At 45.8% G+C, this 19448-nt stretch overlaps 1 protein-coding gene across 1 annotated transcript in view; it reads right to left on the reverse strand.

The window, feature by feature from the left end:
* The window catches only part of LOC119965888 (collagen alpha-6(VI) chain-like), a 204048-nt gene extending 190611 nt beyond the window's left edge, over window positions 1-13437 (reverse strand). Inside the window, exons 1-3 of the mRNA XM_038796853.1 lie at window positions 13341-13437; window positions 9549-9637; window positions 2693-3307 (exon numbers count right to left, since the gene is read on the reverse strand). Of these exons, the coding sequence (XP_038652781.1) occupies window positions 2693-3307; window positions 9549-9612 (679 nt within the window). The 5' untranslated portion in view covers window positions 9613-9637; window positions 13341-13437. The remainder of the gene's footprint in view (window positions 1-2692; window positions 3308-9548; window positions 9638-13340) is intronic.
* Window positions 13438-19448: the final 6011 nt, after the last annotated feature.

Genomic DNA, 19448 nt, shown 5'->3' on the forward strand with positions numbered 1-19448 from the left:
CATGGGGGTGTATAGTTTTATTTTGTTTTGGTGTGAGGAGACAAGTGAAACCCCAGTGAGAATAAATAGCCCAGTCATCATGTAAAAATTATGAAAGACTGGGTGGGTTCGCCAGCCATTTGCAGGCGGCAGGTTTCTCTAGTCCCACCGGCAGTGCATCCTCGCCTGTGGGTTTCCCGACAGCGTGGGGTGGCTTCAATGTTAAATCCCAGTGACAAGCGGTGATCGTAGAGAATCCCAACAACAGCGAACAACGAGCCAAATTCTCCATCCTCGCTCGCAGTGGTAGCGGGGAGGACTCGCAACAGAGAATCCTGGCCGATATTCATTTTGTAAAGAAAAGACAAATGCACACAAACAAGACAACACTCTATTCACGCAATTAAGACGTACAAACTGTTAAACACAGTTTCTATAGAATGTACTCCTTGTTCCCCAAACAACATCCAAATCAAATCACCAGCTATAGTTTCCACACAATACAGAGAAAATACTCAAATCTGGAAATCAGCATTTTTTGGTCCAGCGAAGATATTGTAAAGCTGCAGCTACAAATGTTTACTGCACTGCCTTTGCTCCAAGAATTAGAAGCTTATTTGCTGTAAACTTGGCCTTCAGGCTTGGTGGCTGAAAGCTGACCTGTCCACTTTCTGAGACTGCGAGATGGTAACTGCCTCCCTTCCTTCTCAGGGACTGGGCAATCGTACCTTTGTTGTTCTTTGATTATGCCTTCTGTGTATTCAGCTGTCTGCTCCCAACAACTTCCTTGATTACAGACAAGCATCTTAGGAACTTCCCAATTATCTATAATCTGTTTCACCTCCATAAACTAGTCACACTTGATTATTATCTAAACTGCTGTTCGGGCAGCACGGTAGCACAAGTGGATAGCACTGTGGTTTCACAGCGCCAGGGTCCCAGGTTCGATTCCCCGCTGGGTCACTGCCTGTGCGGAGTCTGCACGTTCTCCCCGTGTCTGTGCGGGATTCCTCCGGGTGCTCTGTTTTCCTCCCACAGTCCAAAGACGTGCCCTTAGTGACCAAAAAGGTCAGGAGGGGTTATTGGGGTTACGGGGATAGGGTGGAGGTGAGGGCTTAAGTGGGTCAGTGCAGACTTGATGGGTTGAATGGCCTCCTTCTGCACTGTATGTTCTATGGTTCTACGGTAAACCCGTTACCAGGTGACACTCATACCAATTGAGGCCCTTTGAATACTGTCCACTGTTGTCTCCAGGTGGCTTCAGGACAGGGCTACATTAATCTTGATCACAGAGTGGATTAGACCGTGGTCCCTCCAGCAGTCATTGGCTCATGTCATGGCATGGATGATATGCACTTCCTTGCAGTCCCTACTTGGGCAGTAGCATCGTCAAGCAGGTGCCAAAGCTTGGAACAAGAGTGCTGTAATGAGGTATTGTACTTGTCTCTCTGATGGAACAAGGTGTTGGTTATGACATGTCCATGTTCGAGGTATTTTGTCAGGGGCAGGGTACCATTAACTCTGGTGTTAAAGTCGCCAAGGAGAATCAGCTTTTGTTTCCCGTTGGGACTCGCACCAATGATTGCGAGCACCTGGGGTAATATTCATCTTTGAACTTGTTTGTAGCTTCCAGTGTTGGGGTATATAGGCTGAGGACTGTAGTCCGCTGGTTCTAAGCTCGATGAGCCGATGGTTCATGAGGCAGTCATTTATCATGCAAGGGGAGTCTCTGAGATGGTTAATTAGTTTATTTGTCATGCCATAGCCAATCCTGTAGAGGTGGCCATCTTCTTCTTGTTTACCTTTCCAGAAGAAGGTGTAACCACCAGTGACAGAGTATGTGTACTTGTGTGTCCGAGGCCCAAACAGCGTAGCCTGCCTGGTCTCCATCAGCTTGGACTCCCTTGCCACTGAACCAAAGCTTTGCTTGGTTAAGCCCTTGTGATATGTGGTGTGCAATGCCCACTCCACATTATAAGAATTAATACATAGGCATCTTCCATCCCTTAAAATGAAGTTCAGGAACTGGAACATCAGGACCCTCATGGACAACCTCAAGAGCGACAGACTGGAACAACGCTATGCTATCATTGCCCTGGAGCTCAGGCATTTCAACATTGACATGTGAGACCCGACAGGCCAGGAAAGGCCAGCTCAAGGAATAAAGATGGTAGTTAGAAATATTGAAAATATAAGTTACATGGACTAGAGAGTTGCTGGCCAGTCAGAAAGGTGGGAAGCTCTATAAGGCAGGACTTCGTACTGAATAGGGCAGAAGTCTCACCCCCAGCCAATTAACACTTGTTGGTAGGAAGGGAGATCCCACCATCCTAAGAATCCTGGCCACAGACTGACTATTATAAACCTGAGGAGAGGGATTTTGATAAAAATGGTTAAAACTGATTCATTATTAGAAGTCAGCTACAATTAAATTGCTTAGACCTGACTGGCACGCTGTACATTAGCACAAATATGCTGCAGTGGATTGGGATTGTCATCTGAATTTACAATAAAACTTCTAAATAATCAGAAAGCGGTGGAACCAGGTTTTCACTCCATGAAGGTATTGCAGCAGCGAATAGATCATTTTGTAATAAAAACTATCTCAGTGGATTATCATGTCCCTCACAGTGAAACTAAATCAATACATGATAAATACCTCAAACGTACAGAACAATTTCTGATCTGAAGTAAAGAGGAGATTGAACATTACCTGGTGGCACTTTGATGCCTTCCACCACATATTTTTTCTGAGTTATTGTTTTGATGCTAGTGGACAGTCCAGTGGCAGACTGCACAAGGTTAGCAAAGTCATCGACCTGCACAACAAATGGATAGCTTGGAAGAAAGGCCATTGCTGCCAGATCCTTTCGGATTCCCTTCCCTACGCCAACTGAAATAACGTCCACATTATCATCCTTTAAAGCTTTGGCAGCCTTTTCAACCTTGTCTTGCGATGACACGGACGTAACTATTATTGCAATCTGGGGAACCTGAATATCCTTCCGACTCCCAGCAGATTTTATGAAGAAAGTATTCTGCAGAAAGGTAATGGCACGGCCAGTTCTCAGCACCGGCCCAGGCCTGAAGGTATAATCATTCTGTAAGTAATTCTTCACCTCCTCTTTTGTCTGAAATCTATTCAGTAAGAATTCGACTTTTGGTTCCTTGCTGAACTGAGCAAGTCCAATTCTGTATCCATTAGCTTTAACATCCAACTGATCAACAATCCGTAAAATGAAATTCCTTATCTGATGAAATCCTCTTTGTCCCACATGTCGAGATCCATCGACCAGGAATACGACATCAGAGTAAGGTTCAGGTTGAGCTGTGAATTTAAAATAATGAAGAATGAGTATATGTGGAGAGTTTTCATTTGTTAACAGTTATTTATGTGAAAGATGAAAGGTATTAATTGAATATTGCACTACCAATTCTTTTAATGAAGTGATTGCACTGAAAGTTTCCAAAATTAGAAAACCTACTATTAGTTTGCTTGCCAAGCAAACAAAATTATGCCCAGACCTGGTTAACTTGATGCTTTAATACATTTTCCATTCCCAGTTTCAATTTGAATATGGCCCAGACAAATGAATTAAATCTCAACCGCCTATTAAATTTTGAAAATACAAATCAGCAGATCAAGAGCAAACATAAATCATTAAATTGAGAATAACTGGAAATCACACTGAAGAGGTGTGCAGGACTTGCTGGTGTAAGAAATATGAAACCTCAGTATCGGGTGCTCCTGCAAGTTTAGGATTGTGCAGCTAACACAGGGTAGAAGGAACTTTAGATTGCAGCCAAGTGTGTCATATCTATCAAGAAAAACACCTGGGCACCCTGGTGGTGCTTCCAGGCTGGCAAGGGCACTGGCAGGGTACCAGGCTGACAGTGCCAGCATACCCAGGTGCCATCTTGGTACTGCCAGGGATCGGGCCTAAGGGCCTTACCAGGTGGAGAGGGGAGCTAGGGGGTGTTCTCGGGGGCCCCTCCGGGGTTGGAGAGGGAGGTGGGGATTGAAAGCAGGGGGTGAGGTAAAGATTGGGGCAGCCTAACAAATGGAACTCCAATCTGTGAGGAGCTTTCCCTGCTGGGCTCACCAGAATCTATGTGGAATCTTATTGAATGCCTTTTGGGAATCCAGGTATACTACATCTATTACTTCCCCATGACCTACCCTATGAGTTGCATCCTCAAAATCAAATAAATTTGCCAAACAGGATTTCTCTTTAATAAAACCATGTTGACGTGTTCGAATCAAATTGCATTGTTAAGACTTCCTTAAGAATAGGGCAGCACGGTGGCCTAGTGGTTAGCACAACCGCCTCACGGCGCTGAGGTCCCAGGTTCGATCCCGGCTCTGGGTCACTGTCCGTGTGGAGTTTGCACATTCTCCCCGTGTCTGCGTGGGTTTCGCCCCTACAACCCAAAAATGTGCAAGCTAGGTGGATTGGCCATGCTAAATTGCCCCTTAATTGGAAAAATCATTGGGTACACTAAATTTATAAAAAAAAAAAGAATAGTCTCCAGCACTTTCCCAACAATTGATGTTTGGCTAACTAACTTATAGTTTACAATGTTCCTTCTGCCTCCTTTTTGAAAACTTGTGTAAAATTTGTCAACTTTTGAAAGGGATTGTTCACAAATCTAAGGAATTTTGGAAAGTTGTGGATTGCAAATCCGGAATCTCTGCATCTATCTCAGGGTGCTGGCCTTCAAGTCCCAGAGATTTGTCAGATTTTAGTCCTTTAGGTTCCGTCAATAGTTTTTCTCTGTTGATACTTTTCTTAGCTTCTGCACTCTTTATAGCCCCCCGCCCCCCCCCCCCCCCCCCCCCCCCCCCCCCCCCCCCCCGGGTAACTGCCTATTACTGTCTGTCAAAACAGATACAAAGCATTTGTTCAATTTCTCTGACATTTCCTCATTCACCATCATAGTTTCACCTGTTTCTGCTTCCACATGGTCAATGTTTACTTTAGCTATTCACTTCCTCTTTATATGCTTATAAAAACTCGTACAATCTGTTTTTATATTCCTGACTAGCATAGTCTTATATTCTATTGTTTCCCTTTTTACCAATCTTTTGTTGCCCATATGCTGGTGTCTAAAACACTCCCAGTGAAATGAAAAAAAATGAAAATCGCTTATTGTCACAAGTAGGCTTCAAATGAAGTTACTGTGAAAAGCCCCTAGTCACCACATCCTGCCGTCTGTTCAGGAAGGCTGGTACAGGAATTGAACCGTGCTGCTGGCCTGCCTTGGTCTGCTTTCAAAGCCAGTGATTTAGCTGTGTGCTAAACCAGCCGTTCATAATGGCTACTGTCTTTTGCATAATTGTGAGCCTCATCTTTTAATTGAATACCATCCTTAATGAGGTACAGATAGGTCTTTCATGGTGACTTTTTGTTTTTCAATGGAATGTAATTTGTGCTAACGATTTTGAATTGCTTCTTTAAATTTTCCCACCTTCATGCCTTTTTGGTCTATTTACCTCACTAACCTCAGCAGTTCTCCCCTCATACATTTCTAATTGGCTTGTTTAAGTTTAAGGTTCGTCTTTGTAATTGGAGCTTGACAGTTTTAAATTAACATAGAATTCATTGGTATTATGATCGCTATTTCCAAGTGGATCTTTTATTACAACTATTTAACCCTGCTCCATTACACAAAAGCAGATCAAAGATAGCTTTATCTTTGGTTGGTGCTCCACGAAATTGTCACAAAAACATTCTACAACATATCTTCCAGACCATTCTTGCCAATTTGATTGTCCCAGTCTTTATGCAGATTAAAGTCCCTCCCAAAAATGTCCTTTCTTTCAAGCTCCAATAATTTCTTGTTAATGCTCTGTCCAATAGTATAGCTGCTGTTAGGAAGCCTATTCCCATCTGTGTTTTCTGGCTCTTGCTATTCCTCATTTCCACACATATTGATCGTCATGATCTTCTTGATGCCACATCATTATGTCATCTTTGACTAACAGGGTTACCTCTCCTCCTTTGCCATTATGTCTGTCTTTGTGAGATTTTCTGGTCCCTTTCGCTAGCTTTGCTGAAGGATTCCCTGATGGCAGGGTGGGTGAGCCATACAAAATTCCATAGACTGGAGGACTTTTGGAGGGGCGTAGCAGAGACGCTGTACAGGGTGGTTGGTTCCAGGGTTGAGCCGGGCTGGGGGCTCACAATATTTGGGGTGGCAGAGGAGCCGGACGTGCAGGAGGCGAAAGAGGCCGGTATTCTGTTTTTTGCGTCCCTGGTAGCACGGCAAAGGATTCTTCTTCAGTGGAAGGATGCGAGGCCCCCAGGCGTGGAATCCTGGGTCAACAATATGGCTGGGTTTATTAAATTGGAGAGGGTCAATTTTGCCTTAAGGGGATCAGTGCAAGGGTTCTTCAGGCGGTGGCAACCGTTTCTAGACTTCCTGGCGGAGCGTTAGGTAATGGTCAGCAAAAGCAGCAACCCGCCGGGAGGGGGAGGGAGGGGGGAGTTCGGGGTGGGTGGGGGGCTTGCGTGAGGGTTTGTTTGTTTTTCTTGATTGGGCGTGTATATTTGCCTATATGTTGATTTTCTGTGCTAATTTATTACTTGTGTATACGGGGGGGGGGAGGGGGTTGTTCTTATCTCTTTGTGTTTTGTTGTTGATAATTTGTGAAAACTTGAATAAAAATTATTTTTTTTAAAACCCAAAATGCCATAGACTTCGATGGGGCAAGAAGATCTTGCCAGCAGCAAAGGGTGAGTGCCAGAAAACACACCGCCATGGATGTCAATCATCTCAGCTCTAGGTCATCAGTGTAGGAGTTCCTGCAGGAGTTCCGAGGGCCAACTATCTTCAGCCGCTTCATCAATTAATTTCTTTCTGTCATAATGACAGAAATGGGGATGTTCGCTGATGATTGCTCAATGCTCAGCATATTTCGCCACTCTTTAGGTACTGAAGCTGTTTATGTCCAAATGCAGCAAAATCTGGACAACATCCAGGGTTGAGCTGACAAATGGCAAGTAACATTCACGCTACACAAGTGCCACACAAGAGAGGCTCTAACCATCACCGCCTAACCCCACAAAGCCTGTCGACCATCTACAAGGTACAAGTCAGGAGTAAAATGGAATACTCTCCACTTTCCTGAATGAGTGCACGGGTTCAAGTAGGCAGCTCACCACCACATTCTGAAGGGAAACTAGGGATGGGCAATAAATGCTGGCCAGCCAGCAATGTCCACATCCCGTAAATGAATAAGTAAAGAAACGTTCCAACGACACGCAAGAAGCTGGAGATCATCCAGAACTAAATAGCCCGCTTCCACAAACATTCTATCCCTCCACCACTGACGGACAGTGGCAGCTGTGTGTACCATCTACATGATACACTTCAGGAACTCCCCAAAGTTTTTAGGCAACACCTTCCAAGCCCACAGCCACTACTAATCTAGAAGGACAAGAGCAGCAGATACCTGGGACACCACCACTTGGGGATTCACCATCCTGACTTGGAAATATATACGGCTGTTTCTTCACTATTGCTGGGACAAAATCCTTCAATTCCCTCCCTAAGAACACTGTGGGTGCACCTACATCTCAGGGACTGCAGCAGCACAAGAAGGCAACTCACGACCTCTTTCTGAAGGGCAACACGGGATGGGACATAGATTTTGGCCTCGCCAGTAATGCCACATCCCATAACTGAATTTTTAAAAAGCCTCTGTAATTTTGAATGACTCTGAATTTTTATCTCTATTTGTGCCACTAGCTCATCTATCTTTTTATAAATACCTCGTACATTCAGAGCCATCATTTTTTTTCTTCTGTCCCCTGCACTGTCTTGTTCAGTGATGTACAATTTTTGTTAAACTCTCTGTCACTTCCTGACCCACTCTACTTGTCGTTATCCACATCATTTAATTCTTCTGATGCTTCAACCTTTCTCTTTGGATCTAAATATTTCCCTCCACTTGAACCCTCCCTGCACTACGTTTGTTTAAAACCCTATCCACAGTTATACGATTAGCCAGGTTGTAGCCCATTTCAAATGGAACCCATTCCACTGGAATAGGTCACTCCAAACCAAGTACTGATGTCAGTGAATCAAAAGCCCTTCTTCCCACACTACCTTTTGAGTGTCAGGTTGAATTCCCTTGACCCAATGCTAATTGGCGCCTGGCTCAGGTAACAATCCAGAGATAATTGCCTTTGATGTTCCTCATTTAAATTTGGTCCCGAACTACTCAAATTCTCTCAGCAGAACATAATTTCTGGTTCTACCTAAGTTGTTGGTTGCCACATGAACCATCACAACTGGATTCTCCCCCTCTCACTCCAATTTCACACCATGAGATATTTAAAATCCTGGTACTGGGTAGGCAACACAGCATTCAGAGCTCCCAGTTGATGCTGCAGAATACAATATATATCTCCCTAACTGTACCATATCAAATCATTACAACATTCTTCTTTCCCCCCCCCCCCCCCCCCCCCCCCCAACTTGAATGGCATCATCCTTCACCATGGAGCTACAGCAAATCTGTTCATCCACCTTGCAGTCCTTCCCCTTATTCACACAGATAGCAAGCACCTCAAGATGTTGGACAAAGTTAGGGCTGATCTCCCCCATCACCACCTGCTGGCTCCCCATACCTGTGTTTCTCAGAGTCACACCTTCCTGTATTTAATCTTTGACCTACTCAAAGGTTCTGCCTAACCGAAGTGATGTAACTGCCGCCTGGAACAAAATGTCCAGGTAACGCTCCCATCCCAGGTTCTCTGTCATGTTTACAACTCAGTCTCCAGCTCAGCAGCTCCGTGTGGGAGTTGCCTATGCTGCAAACACTCACTGCAGATATGGTTGTCCAGGATTGCAAAGCATTCCACAGATTCCCACTAGCCTGGAGACAAGGAAGAAAACTCACCGACTACAGGTGGCTAAAAGTAAATAGAAAAAGGAGCATGACTTTCCCCCTCTGCACAAAATTTCTGACACTCATGTCTACATCGCACTCTGACATGGTCTTCTTTCCATGATCCCTTCCTTCGAAACACTTCACAGAAAGGCACGAGAGACATTAAGGCATCCCAATGTTTTTAAACACTCAGACTAAAATAAAAATGTACATTATGAGTAATGTATTTGTGCCACATTTATTCAATAAAAGAAATGTTTTAATAATCTACTAAATGAGGGAATGTGGTCCATTTGTGAACTTTCCCTACCTTTATTTCTTTGCTGCTTGACAACTATTGCTCTGATTTAACTCAGGTGATTTAAATGAGGCACTAACTCTTTAACCCATCACAGCCCTGCTCCACCCCACTCCACCACTTCTCCACTCAGAGGACAAATCAAGAAAGTTTGTATTTGTTAAAGATGTTACTTTGTGGAGCGATACTCAGCAATGTTAAATTACCTCATCGTCGCATGTCTAATTCAAGAAACATGTTTGCTTTTTCTTGGATTGTTAACCACAAGGAGTTAAAATAAATACATCTGCAAAAACTAAAAACACACTGTTCATTAAATAGAAAATAGCACAAAGAAAAAGCCATAAAATATACAGACAATTGCTTACATACCGTTGGTAACATATACATTTGCAGTTAGAAGAAACAACATGGCGGTTACTTCTAACCGCCCCATGTTGAGAGGATTCCAAGATGTTTTCCTGAAAAAAACATGTTTGACAAAACTTTTACCACCTCTTCAAGCTTAAAAGTCAGGCATAGTTAAATGACACATTGTAATATATCAAAAATTAAAACTTACAGTAAATTTAACGAGAAAAACATTCCAACATATCACAGAGAGGCACGATCAAACAAAATATCAACCTTGAACTAAGGGAGGAGATGATAGGGGGGTGTTAGAAAAATAAGTGGATTTTCTGGAAGGGATTAAATGAGGAGAGACATGGGTAGAGACTCCAAAGTGAAAATGCTAGAAAATCTCAGCAGGTCTGGCAACATCTGTAGGGAGAGAAAAGAGCAAACGTTTTGAATCCAGGGCCGGGATTCTCCCCTACCCAGCGAGGCGAGGGGTCCCGGGGTAGCGGAGTTGGGCTTCCCCAAAGGTGCGGAATTCTCTGCACCTTTAGGGGCTAGGCCCACGCCGGAGTGGTTGGCACCACGCTGACTGGCACCAAAACCTGCACCAACGGCCTTTGTCGCCCGCCGCACGGCGTCTGGGCTGGCCGAAGGGCCTTCGCCGGTTCGCGCATGCGCCGGTGCGTCAGCGGCTGCTGACATCATCACCGGCGAATGCGCGGTAGGGGGTTCTCTTCCGCCTCCGCCATGGTGGAGGCTGTGGCAGCGGCGGAAGTAAAAGAGTGCCCCCACGGCACTGGCCCTCCCGCCGATCGGTGGGCCCCGATCGCGGACCAGGCCACCGTGGGGGCACCCACGGGGTCTGAACGCCCTGCGCCCCCCCCCCCCCCCCCAGGACCCCAGGGGCCCGCTCGAGCCGCCAATCCCGCCGCCACCAGAGGTGGTTGAAACCACGTCGGTGGGATTGGCCTGTCAGCGGTGGGACTTCGGCCCATCGCGGGCTGGAGAATCGCCGCGGGGGGCACGCCGATCGGTGCGGCGTAATTCCCACCCCCACCAATTCCCGGGTGGCGGAGAATTCCGGCCAAGGCAGGGGTGGGATTTACTCCGGCCCCGGGCGATTCTCCAACCCTGCGGGGGGTCGGAGAATTCCGCCCCAGATGACCTTTTGTCAAAGCTCAAAGGGTAGAGACTAAGCTGTTTTGGAAGGCAACTCTAGTTCATCAACTATAGGTAACTGCAGGCAATGAAAAACTCCCCACCTTCGGATCTCACTTCTGACTCTAATTAAGAAGTGCTTTATTGCTGTTTGCACGGGCAGCAATCTGATATGAAAAGGTCAAACAGGGGGTTGTGGCACAGATTTGTGGGATGACAACACATTCAAAAACTTTGGAGAGGGAAGAGAGTTTGGAGATGGGGTGGTAGTTTGCAAGAATGGTTTTATTGGAGAATGGACTGAGAGCAGCCTGTTTTGAAAGAAGAGATGATACCCGAGGAGAGAAATAACCATTTTTAAGACCAGCCTCGAAGTGAAGTTGTGTGGTCATCGGTTTAATCAGTATAAGGTGAAGAGAGCAGGAGATGGGTCTCATGACAAGATGAGCTCAAAAACGGGATGAGGGCAGATAGAAGGGAAAGATGCTAATTTGGGGCTCTGCTGATCCTGAGAGGTTTTGGCAGTGGAGAGGAATGTTTGATGTGATCCTGGCTGGTTTGACAATGAATGGCTAAGCCAGTTGTGCACCGTACATTCAAGTCTGTCACCCTTGGACACAATGGAACAAAGATGGTAGCTGGACGAGGGGAAACATGTGGTGACCATACACATGGGTAGAAGAGAACAAGAGTTTTACTGGGGTCAAATACATCAAAGTGAGAGGCAGTGGTTTGATTGAGCAGATTGAGAGCTGCCAAAGTATTGTGACAAATGTTGGACCAAAGACTAGATTGTTGTGCATTTTGAAGTGGTCTTTTAAGTAAGGTTGGGGAGTTCTTTGCTAAACGTTAAATTCCACCTTGGTTGGCAAAGCCAGGTTTCCAATCGGCCTCGTCACAGAGTATTTTAAACGAACCCTTTTCATAAAATTCTCTAATATCTTCAAAACATGCAATGTGACTTTTAACACCACAGTGGGCTTTCTTTCAATTGGTCATGATGCCTTATTACAAAAAATACGGCAAGAGAGAAAGGTTGGTACAGGTACAGACACTTTCTACTTGCTCAGAAGATTATAGGTTCAAACTCCATACTAGGACTCGAGTTCACAATCAGGGCTGAAGCATTAAAGGAAGGACACACATTCACATAGCACATCAATATCTCCCAAACAGGGGGGGGGGGGGGGGGGGGGGTTGAAGTGCAATTGAAATGTAATTAGGAAGCTTGTCTTTCAGTGAGAAATCAAAATCCAAATGTTTTCCATCCTTCCTGACACGCAGCAAAGATCATAGGGAAAAATGTAAAGAATTGGGGGCTGGTTAGCATTCCTCTCTCAACCATTGCTACAAGAAAAATGTATTGGATGGTAATTAATCTGATGTCAATTTGTGAGATATTTCTGGTACCACCAGCCTGCACCAATATTTGTTCAGTCAGATTCCAAGAACAGCCACACACTATATGAAATCTTGTTGGTCTATCGCACAATAGTCATTGTGTTATGCTACAAAAGATGAATGTAAATTGCATTAAGCTATTTCCAAGTGAAAAGTGGTACATAAACTGTCAGCTTTTGTCTTGGCTATTTAATTCCTATTCTCAGAAAATGCTCAGTTTATTTGCATATCTCAAAGGGATATTGCATATCCCTTTAATAAAATCTATTTCAAGTTAGATTTGGAGGAGAATGTGTCTTTGCCCTTTTCGTGTGTAAATTAACGCAACTGGTAGGTAGACGAAAAAACCTAAATCTCGGTTTCTTCCCTTGTTAAACCTGTCTGAACTTCTGTCTTTAATCGCACTGATTTAATTGATGTGGAAATCGGTGTCCTTGATCTAGTCCGGACAGTTTCAAATTTATGTCTTGCTTTCCTAACACAAGTTGATAACGTTTACTTGGTCCTTTCCCAAGTTTTGGTTGCGGTTTTCCCTCGTAAATACGGTCCACTTAATATGAACCTTTCAACGCTTCCAGCCTTGGAAGGCAACTCGGGTTCTGTCAGTTTTGGAACGGATCGATCGCCTGCGGACAGATACATCCAAAAGTACTGTCCCAGTGTAAACGGAACGAAGCAAGGGAGGATTCGCAGATAGTGAGGGCTACGATGCACATTGCCACTTGCAAACCCGAAACGGAGCGAATGTCATGCTGAACGAAATCATGCAGAACCCTTGTATCTACCCTGGTAAGAGCAACTCCGCAAACAAAAGGGACCTTGGGAAAGGTGTCTCTGCGAAACAGCCGAATTTGTTGCAGAGTAAGGCAGAGATTCATTTCAAACAATGGCACGGGGTTAGGCGCACACTTCAATTACATTTCCCGCAAGGTGAGGTTTCCCAACGCATCAATGGAATCGTACCTCTAACCTCACACAACGTACATATCTGAAACCCAAAGAATGTCGGACTGTGCGGAGCAGGAAAAACAAATCTGAAACAAAGCTGCCGGTTGTCGTTTTTACATTGATGGAATTGAAGTAAAAATGAGTCTCAGGCTGATGCAGAGTCGCAGCTTTAAATCAATTCACAATTGAATGTGAGCTGGCTAAATACGGTGGCAGTACTGGGGAGTTCATTGGCCGTGTGGTGTCCATCAGGCATGGTCTATTTTTATTCTGTTTTAACATCCGTGCACACACATTTCAGAATAAATCGTTACTTACTGTTGTGAGCAAAACCAGAGGATCTCCTGCCGCCCAGGGTCTAGAGCAGCTCTGAAAACACCCAGGTCTCACATTAATAAACTGCTCACAAGCTCCTCCTTGCCACTGCACTCAATTCCTCCCATTGGGAAGGCGAAGGGGATAATTACACCGGGTTTACACTCAGTGAAACTTGGCCCACTGTCTGAACCCAGACGGTTCTTCTCCCAGTTCTGTGAACCTTGTGGGTAACGCATTCCAACTGGATGCCGGTTACCATTGGCTTTCTGAGGGGTTTGAAGAGAAGGGACCGGATTAGGCGCTGAGTTCCTCAAATGCATTTGATAAGGTCCCCTCGTAACAACATCAAAACTGTGTTCGTTCATGGCAAAACATAACATGGGCGAGAAAGAGTTTTGAAGGGTAAGAGACACCCGGAGCTGCTGGACGAATCATGTCAGCTGGGGTAAAGTTCTCAGTGTCTTGCCAGTGTTGAGATCACTCTTATTTCTCATTTACACCAAACCTTCGCATTCAGAAAGTCAAAGTCAATTCGTGAGATTCCAAACTTGGAGGGACAGTGGAATCAAAGAGAGCCGAAATTCCAGGATGGCTTGAACAAAATAGGCGAGTGGGCTAAAAAGGGGCCAATGCAGTTGAATGCAAACAAACATGAGTTATTGCAAATGAGAAAAAAATAATTGCACGCCTTTCATTGTCATAGCTGAGACTGAAATTGAACCCGAACATGTCCAATCAAAGGAGGGCAGCAAAGCTAAAATGAAACTGATCTATGTAGCCAACACAATAGAATATGTATTAACAGTGTTTATAAATGTCTTCAGGTAGAAGTGCCAAGTGGAAGATCTAACTTACCCTCCTTCCAAGAACAGCACCACTGTAAGTACCAATAAATCAGCCAATTCAGTCCACTCCACCTGCCATTCAGAATTATGATGTGGAAATGCCGGCGTTGGACTGGGGTGAGCACAGTAAGAAGTCTTACAACACCAGGCTAAAGTCCAACAGGTTTGTTTCAAACACGAGCTTTCCGAGCACTGCTCCTTCCTCAGGTGAATGGAGAGGTATGTTCCAGAAACGTTTATATAGACAAAGTCAGAGATGCCAGACAATGCTTGGAATGCAAGCATTTGCGGGTAATCAAATCATTACAGATCCAGAGATAGGGGGTGATCCCAGGTTAAAGAGGTGTGAATTGTCTCAAGCCAGGACAGTTGATAGGATTTTGCAAGTCCAGGCCAGATGGTGGGGGGTGAATGTAATGCGACATGAATCCAAGATCCCGGTTGAGGCCGCACTCCGCGGAACTTAGCTATACGTTTTTGCTCGGCAATTCTGCGTTGTCGCGTGTCCTGAAGACCGCCTTGGAGAATGCTTACCCAGAGATCAGAGGCTGAATGCCCTTGACTGCTGAAGTGTCCCCCGACTGGAAGGGAACATTCTTGCCTGGTGATTGTTGCACGATGCCCGTTCATTCATTGTCGCAGTGTCTGCATGGTCTCGCCAATGTACCACGCTTCGGGACATCCATTAGGATACCACCATTACACGTGGAAACACCACCCACCAGGTACGCGGCACATTCTCGGGCAACTCGACCAATGTAGTCTACCTCATACGCTGCAGGAAAGGATGTCCCAAAGCGTGGTACATTGGTGAGACCATGCAGACGCTGCGACAACGAATGAACGGGCATTGCGCGACAATCACCAGGCAGGAATGTTCCATTCCAGTCGGGGAACACTTCAGCAGTCAAGGGCATTCAGCCTCTGATCTCCGGGTAAGCGTTCTCCAAGGCGGTCTTCAGGACATGCGACAACGCAGAATTGCTGAGCAAAAACTTATAGCTAAGTTCCGCACGCATGAGTGCGGCCTCAACCGGGATCTTGGATTCATTCACATTACATTCACCCCCCCCACCATCTGGCCTGGACTTGCAAAATCCTACCAACTGTCCTGCCTTGAGACAACCACACCTCTTTAACCTGGGATTACCCCCTATCTCTGGATCTGTAATGATCTTAGGTATGTAATTGTGATGTAATGTAATGTATGTAATTGTATGTAATGATGTAATTAGTGTTAGGGTTAGGGTTAGGGTTAGGGTTAGGATGGACATAGGGAAGTTGTTTCCATTAGCAGGGGAGACTAGGACGCGGGGCACAGCCTTAGAATAAAAGGGAGTCACTTTAGAACAGAGATGAGGAGAAATTTCTTCAGCCAGAGAGTGGTAGGTCTTTGGAATTCATTGCCACAGAGGGCAGTGGAGGCCGGGACGTTGAGTGTCTTTAAGACAGAAATTGATAAATTCTTGATTTCTCGAGGAATTAAGGGCTATGGGGAGAGAGCGGGTAAATGGAGTTGAAATCAACCATGATTGAATGGTGGAGTGGACTCGATGGGCCGAATGGCCTTACTTCCGCTCCTATGTCTTATGGTCTTATGGTCTTATGATCTGATTACCCGCAAATTCTTGCATTCCAAGCATTGTCTGGCATCTCTGACTTTGTCTGTATAAATGTTCCTGGAACATACCTCTCCATTCACCTGAGGAAGGAGCAGTGCTCCGAAAGCTCGTGTTTGAAACAAACCTGTTGGACTTTAACCTGGTGTTGTAAGACTTCTTACTGATTCAGAATTATGGGTTATACTGGGCAAGGTCTATGGGACCACTGTCATTCCACTGTAGCACTGTCAGAGCTACACATATCTACTCATCTCCCTAATCAAACTCTTTGAATGCAGCAAGGTAACATTGACAATTTGGAAAGGTATTTTCTAGCTCTGAAAAATTGTATCAATCCTATCCAGACAATGATCCCCCAAATGGCTAGCTCACAATCATGAACAGCAATAAAGTAATTAATAGTCCCATCAAATTACATTTATTCTTCAGTAACTTGCTTGCTTAATCCGAGGGGAGATTGATGTGGAGTTGCCCTGTGTTTCAATAGAAACATAGGCATTAGGAGTAGAAGTAGGTATTTAAGCCCTTCGAGCCTGCTCTGCCATTCAATCAGATCATGGCTGATCTCTCCCTGGTCTCAAATCCACCTTCCTACCTATTCCCCATATCCCTTTAACCCAATTTTTATATCAGAAATCTATCTATCTCCTTCTTGAAACCATTTAATGACTCAGATTCCCCACACAGCGAGTTGTACAAATTCACCATCCTCTGCTAGAAGTAGTTCCTCCTCATCTCATTCTAAATCTCCCAACTCTCAACCTCAAGATCAGCACTCATCCCAACTCTCAACCTCAAGATCAGCACTGGGGGGTATTGGGTCACCTTAACCTCAAACAGCTCCAACTGAGTCCGATCAGCCCATTAGCACTCTTATTCCATCTGTAATGTCGGATTCAAACACACGGATTGCACAAAGATTAAAAAACAAATGCTTCCTTTTTTCTGCCTGCATCAAGCTTGTCTCAACGGAAAGCGAAACTTTAAGGAACAAACTATATACGGGGAATGTTAACGGTTGATGCCTTATTTATGGTTTTGGTTCCTCACCCAGTCCCAAACTGCTGTTCTGGCTCCTGCCAGCAGTTCAGGTCTGCTCTCTCTCCAGATTCAGGGGTGCTGCCAGTCAGTCTGACTGGGACTCCAATCCCCTTTCCTGGATCTTCAGTCACCCTCAAGGGCTTCAATCTGCACTATCCATGGCTTTGGCTCCTGGCACAGTGTCATTCCAAAGTCCTACACTTATCCCTGGTGCTTTCACCCTCGCCTCGTGACATCTGGTTCTACCCTTCAGCTTGTGAAAGACATGGGGCTGAATTTTCCAATTCTGGGGCTATGTCCCCACGCCGGCAAGGGAACGGTGGCATTTTACGCCAGAGAAAATTGCATGAAACAGTCACTGATTCCTCGTTTTGTTGGGGGCTAGCATGACAGCAGAGTAGTGTACTTACTGCCAGCTGTCGATACGGCCTAGGGAATTGTCGGGTCCATGGCCGCGCATGCGCATGGCACTGGCCTGCAGCGGCAACGCCGTGCTACATGGCGGAGGCCGCTCGCGGACCCGGCCCACAAAATAGTGCTGCCCCTTTGGCCGGCTCGCGCGCCCGGACCATCCCCCACAGTGCTCCCAGCCCCTTATAAAGTCCCCCCTGCCCGCGGCTCAGCTCTCCCCCAACTATGGCGGTGCTGGACTGAGTCCCCATCCGCCACGCCGAGTTTCCGACGGATGAGACCACACGCGCCCGACGCCATCGGGAACTCGGCCGGTCGAGGGCGGAGCTTCGGGGGCGGACCTCAGGCAATGTCCTGAGGCCGTCGATACGTAGAGCGGCATACTCTCTGAATACGCTGCTTTGGAGGGAGTGGAACATCGTGAAAGTGGCGCGCCCCCCGATTTGGTCGGGAACTGTAATTCTCTGGCCGATTGCCGAACACAATTTCGGCGTCGGCGACAGGAGAATCAAGCCCATTGTTCCCTGCAGGGAAGGGCCCACAGTTGCTGACAAGTTCCCCTGTTGAGCGCTTTCCCCCCACCATTACCACCTACCCCACCATACATTTCCCTCCTTGAGAGTTGCTGTCCTGACAAGTAGATAAATCACACAATGACCATTTATTGAGTGATGATGGGATCAGCAGGTTCAACTGAGCCACGACTGCCAGCATATTCAAGTTCACATTAGTGGCAACATTTTCCTTGTTCATCACCAATCCGGGCAAATGGTGTGGTTTGGGATGGCATCCAGCATTTTCTCAAGACTACCTTCTCAACCACTCTTCAGACTGGAATTTCCCTCACACCAAGGCTTTAAGGTAGGTCAGCCATAGAGGTCTAGATCGGTCATGACTCCAGGGACCATGAGCAGTGGCACTGGTTGCTCCAATTTCAACCTCCCTAAGTAACATGCCGGCCTCTAATTCCAGCACCTGTGTCAGCCTCCTCATGCTGATGCATCCCCGGAATTTAGATCTCTCTCATAAGAACATCGGTGATACTTTGAAGACTGGATTCTGCAGAGGATTAGGTGTGAATGTTGCTGTTCACTTGAAGCATGGACGCGGCATCAGTCTTAATCCTCTCTAAACCTGCAATTGTAGGTTGCTTTCACATTCAGGCTCCCAGTTGAGGGTCTCAACATTTCCATTTACTTTGCCAGGCCTGCAGCTTCTCTGTTGAGTTCTGGGGAATGGAGGTGTGCTGAACCGTGTAACCATCCATGACACGCATGGTATTTGTGATTCTTAGAAGTGCCCGACCCTGTTACCATTCCTGTATTTATTTGGGGTTTAGAACAAAGAACAAAGAAAAGTACAACACAGGAACAGGCCCTTCGGCCCGCCAAGCCTGTTCCGATCATGATGCCCTAACTAAAAAAAAACCTCTGTCCTTACTTGGTCCGTATCGCTCTATTTCCTCCCAATTGATGTATCCATCCAGATGCCTCTTTAATGTTGCTAATCTGCCTGCTATCACCTTGGATGTGCTCAACTGTAAAGCTTACTGTAGAGATAGGACGGATTTGATTTGTGCTTGCTGCGTAGTAATTTGTTCTGCTTACCTCTTAAGCCTGATGGCTGTGTCTCTGTCAATGCCAAAAGTCATCTCCCTGATAGTGGTTTGTTTCTTCATTTCAGAAGTTCAGTCTTACCCCCTGATCTAGATGATGTAATCTCAACAAATTTTAAAAACATTTTATTCAACATTTTCAGCATTTTAAAATGTTTACACAAACAAAATAATGCCCACCGCCTCTTCCTCCACCTCCGTCACCTTTCCTTGAGTCCTTCGCAGCAACCAGGTCTCCAAAGTGCAAAATGAACAAACCCTATCTCTGGTGGACCCCCTCATCTGCCCCTGTCTCCCCATTATCAACCAGTGGTTATCCAGGTCTAGTATGGCCGCTAACATCCTCCTCACAAACCCAGGGTCATCCTGTGATGAACGTATTATGGTAACCATTCACCACTGTACTACATTGTATTATGCTGTTGCCCATGTGGGCTCCACCTATGGACCATTGTACTGTATTACACTGATTGTATCATGTTGGTGCCCTTGTGGGCTCCGCCCCTGGCTCCACCCCCTTGAGGGGAGGTATATAGAGCAGCTGCCCTATAGGCGGCTCTCAGTGCAGAGCAGT

The sequence above is a fragment of the Scyliorhinus canicula genome, chromosome 5 (genome assembly GCF_902713615.1).
Source record: "Scyliorhinus canicula chromosome 5, sScyCan1.1, whole genome shotgun sequence".
NCBI classification, from domain to species: Eukaryota; Metazoa; Chordata; class Chondrichthyes; order Carcharhiniformes; family Scyliorhinidae; genus Scyliorhinus; species Scyliorhinus canicula.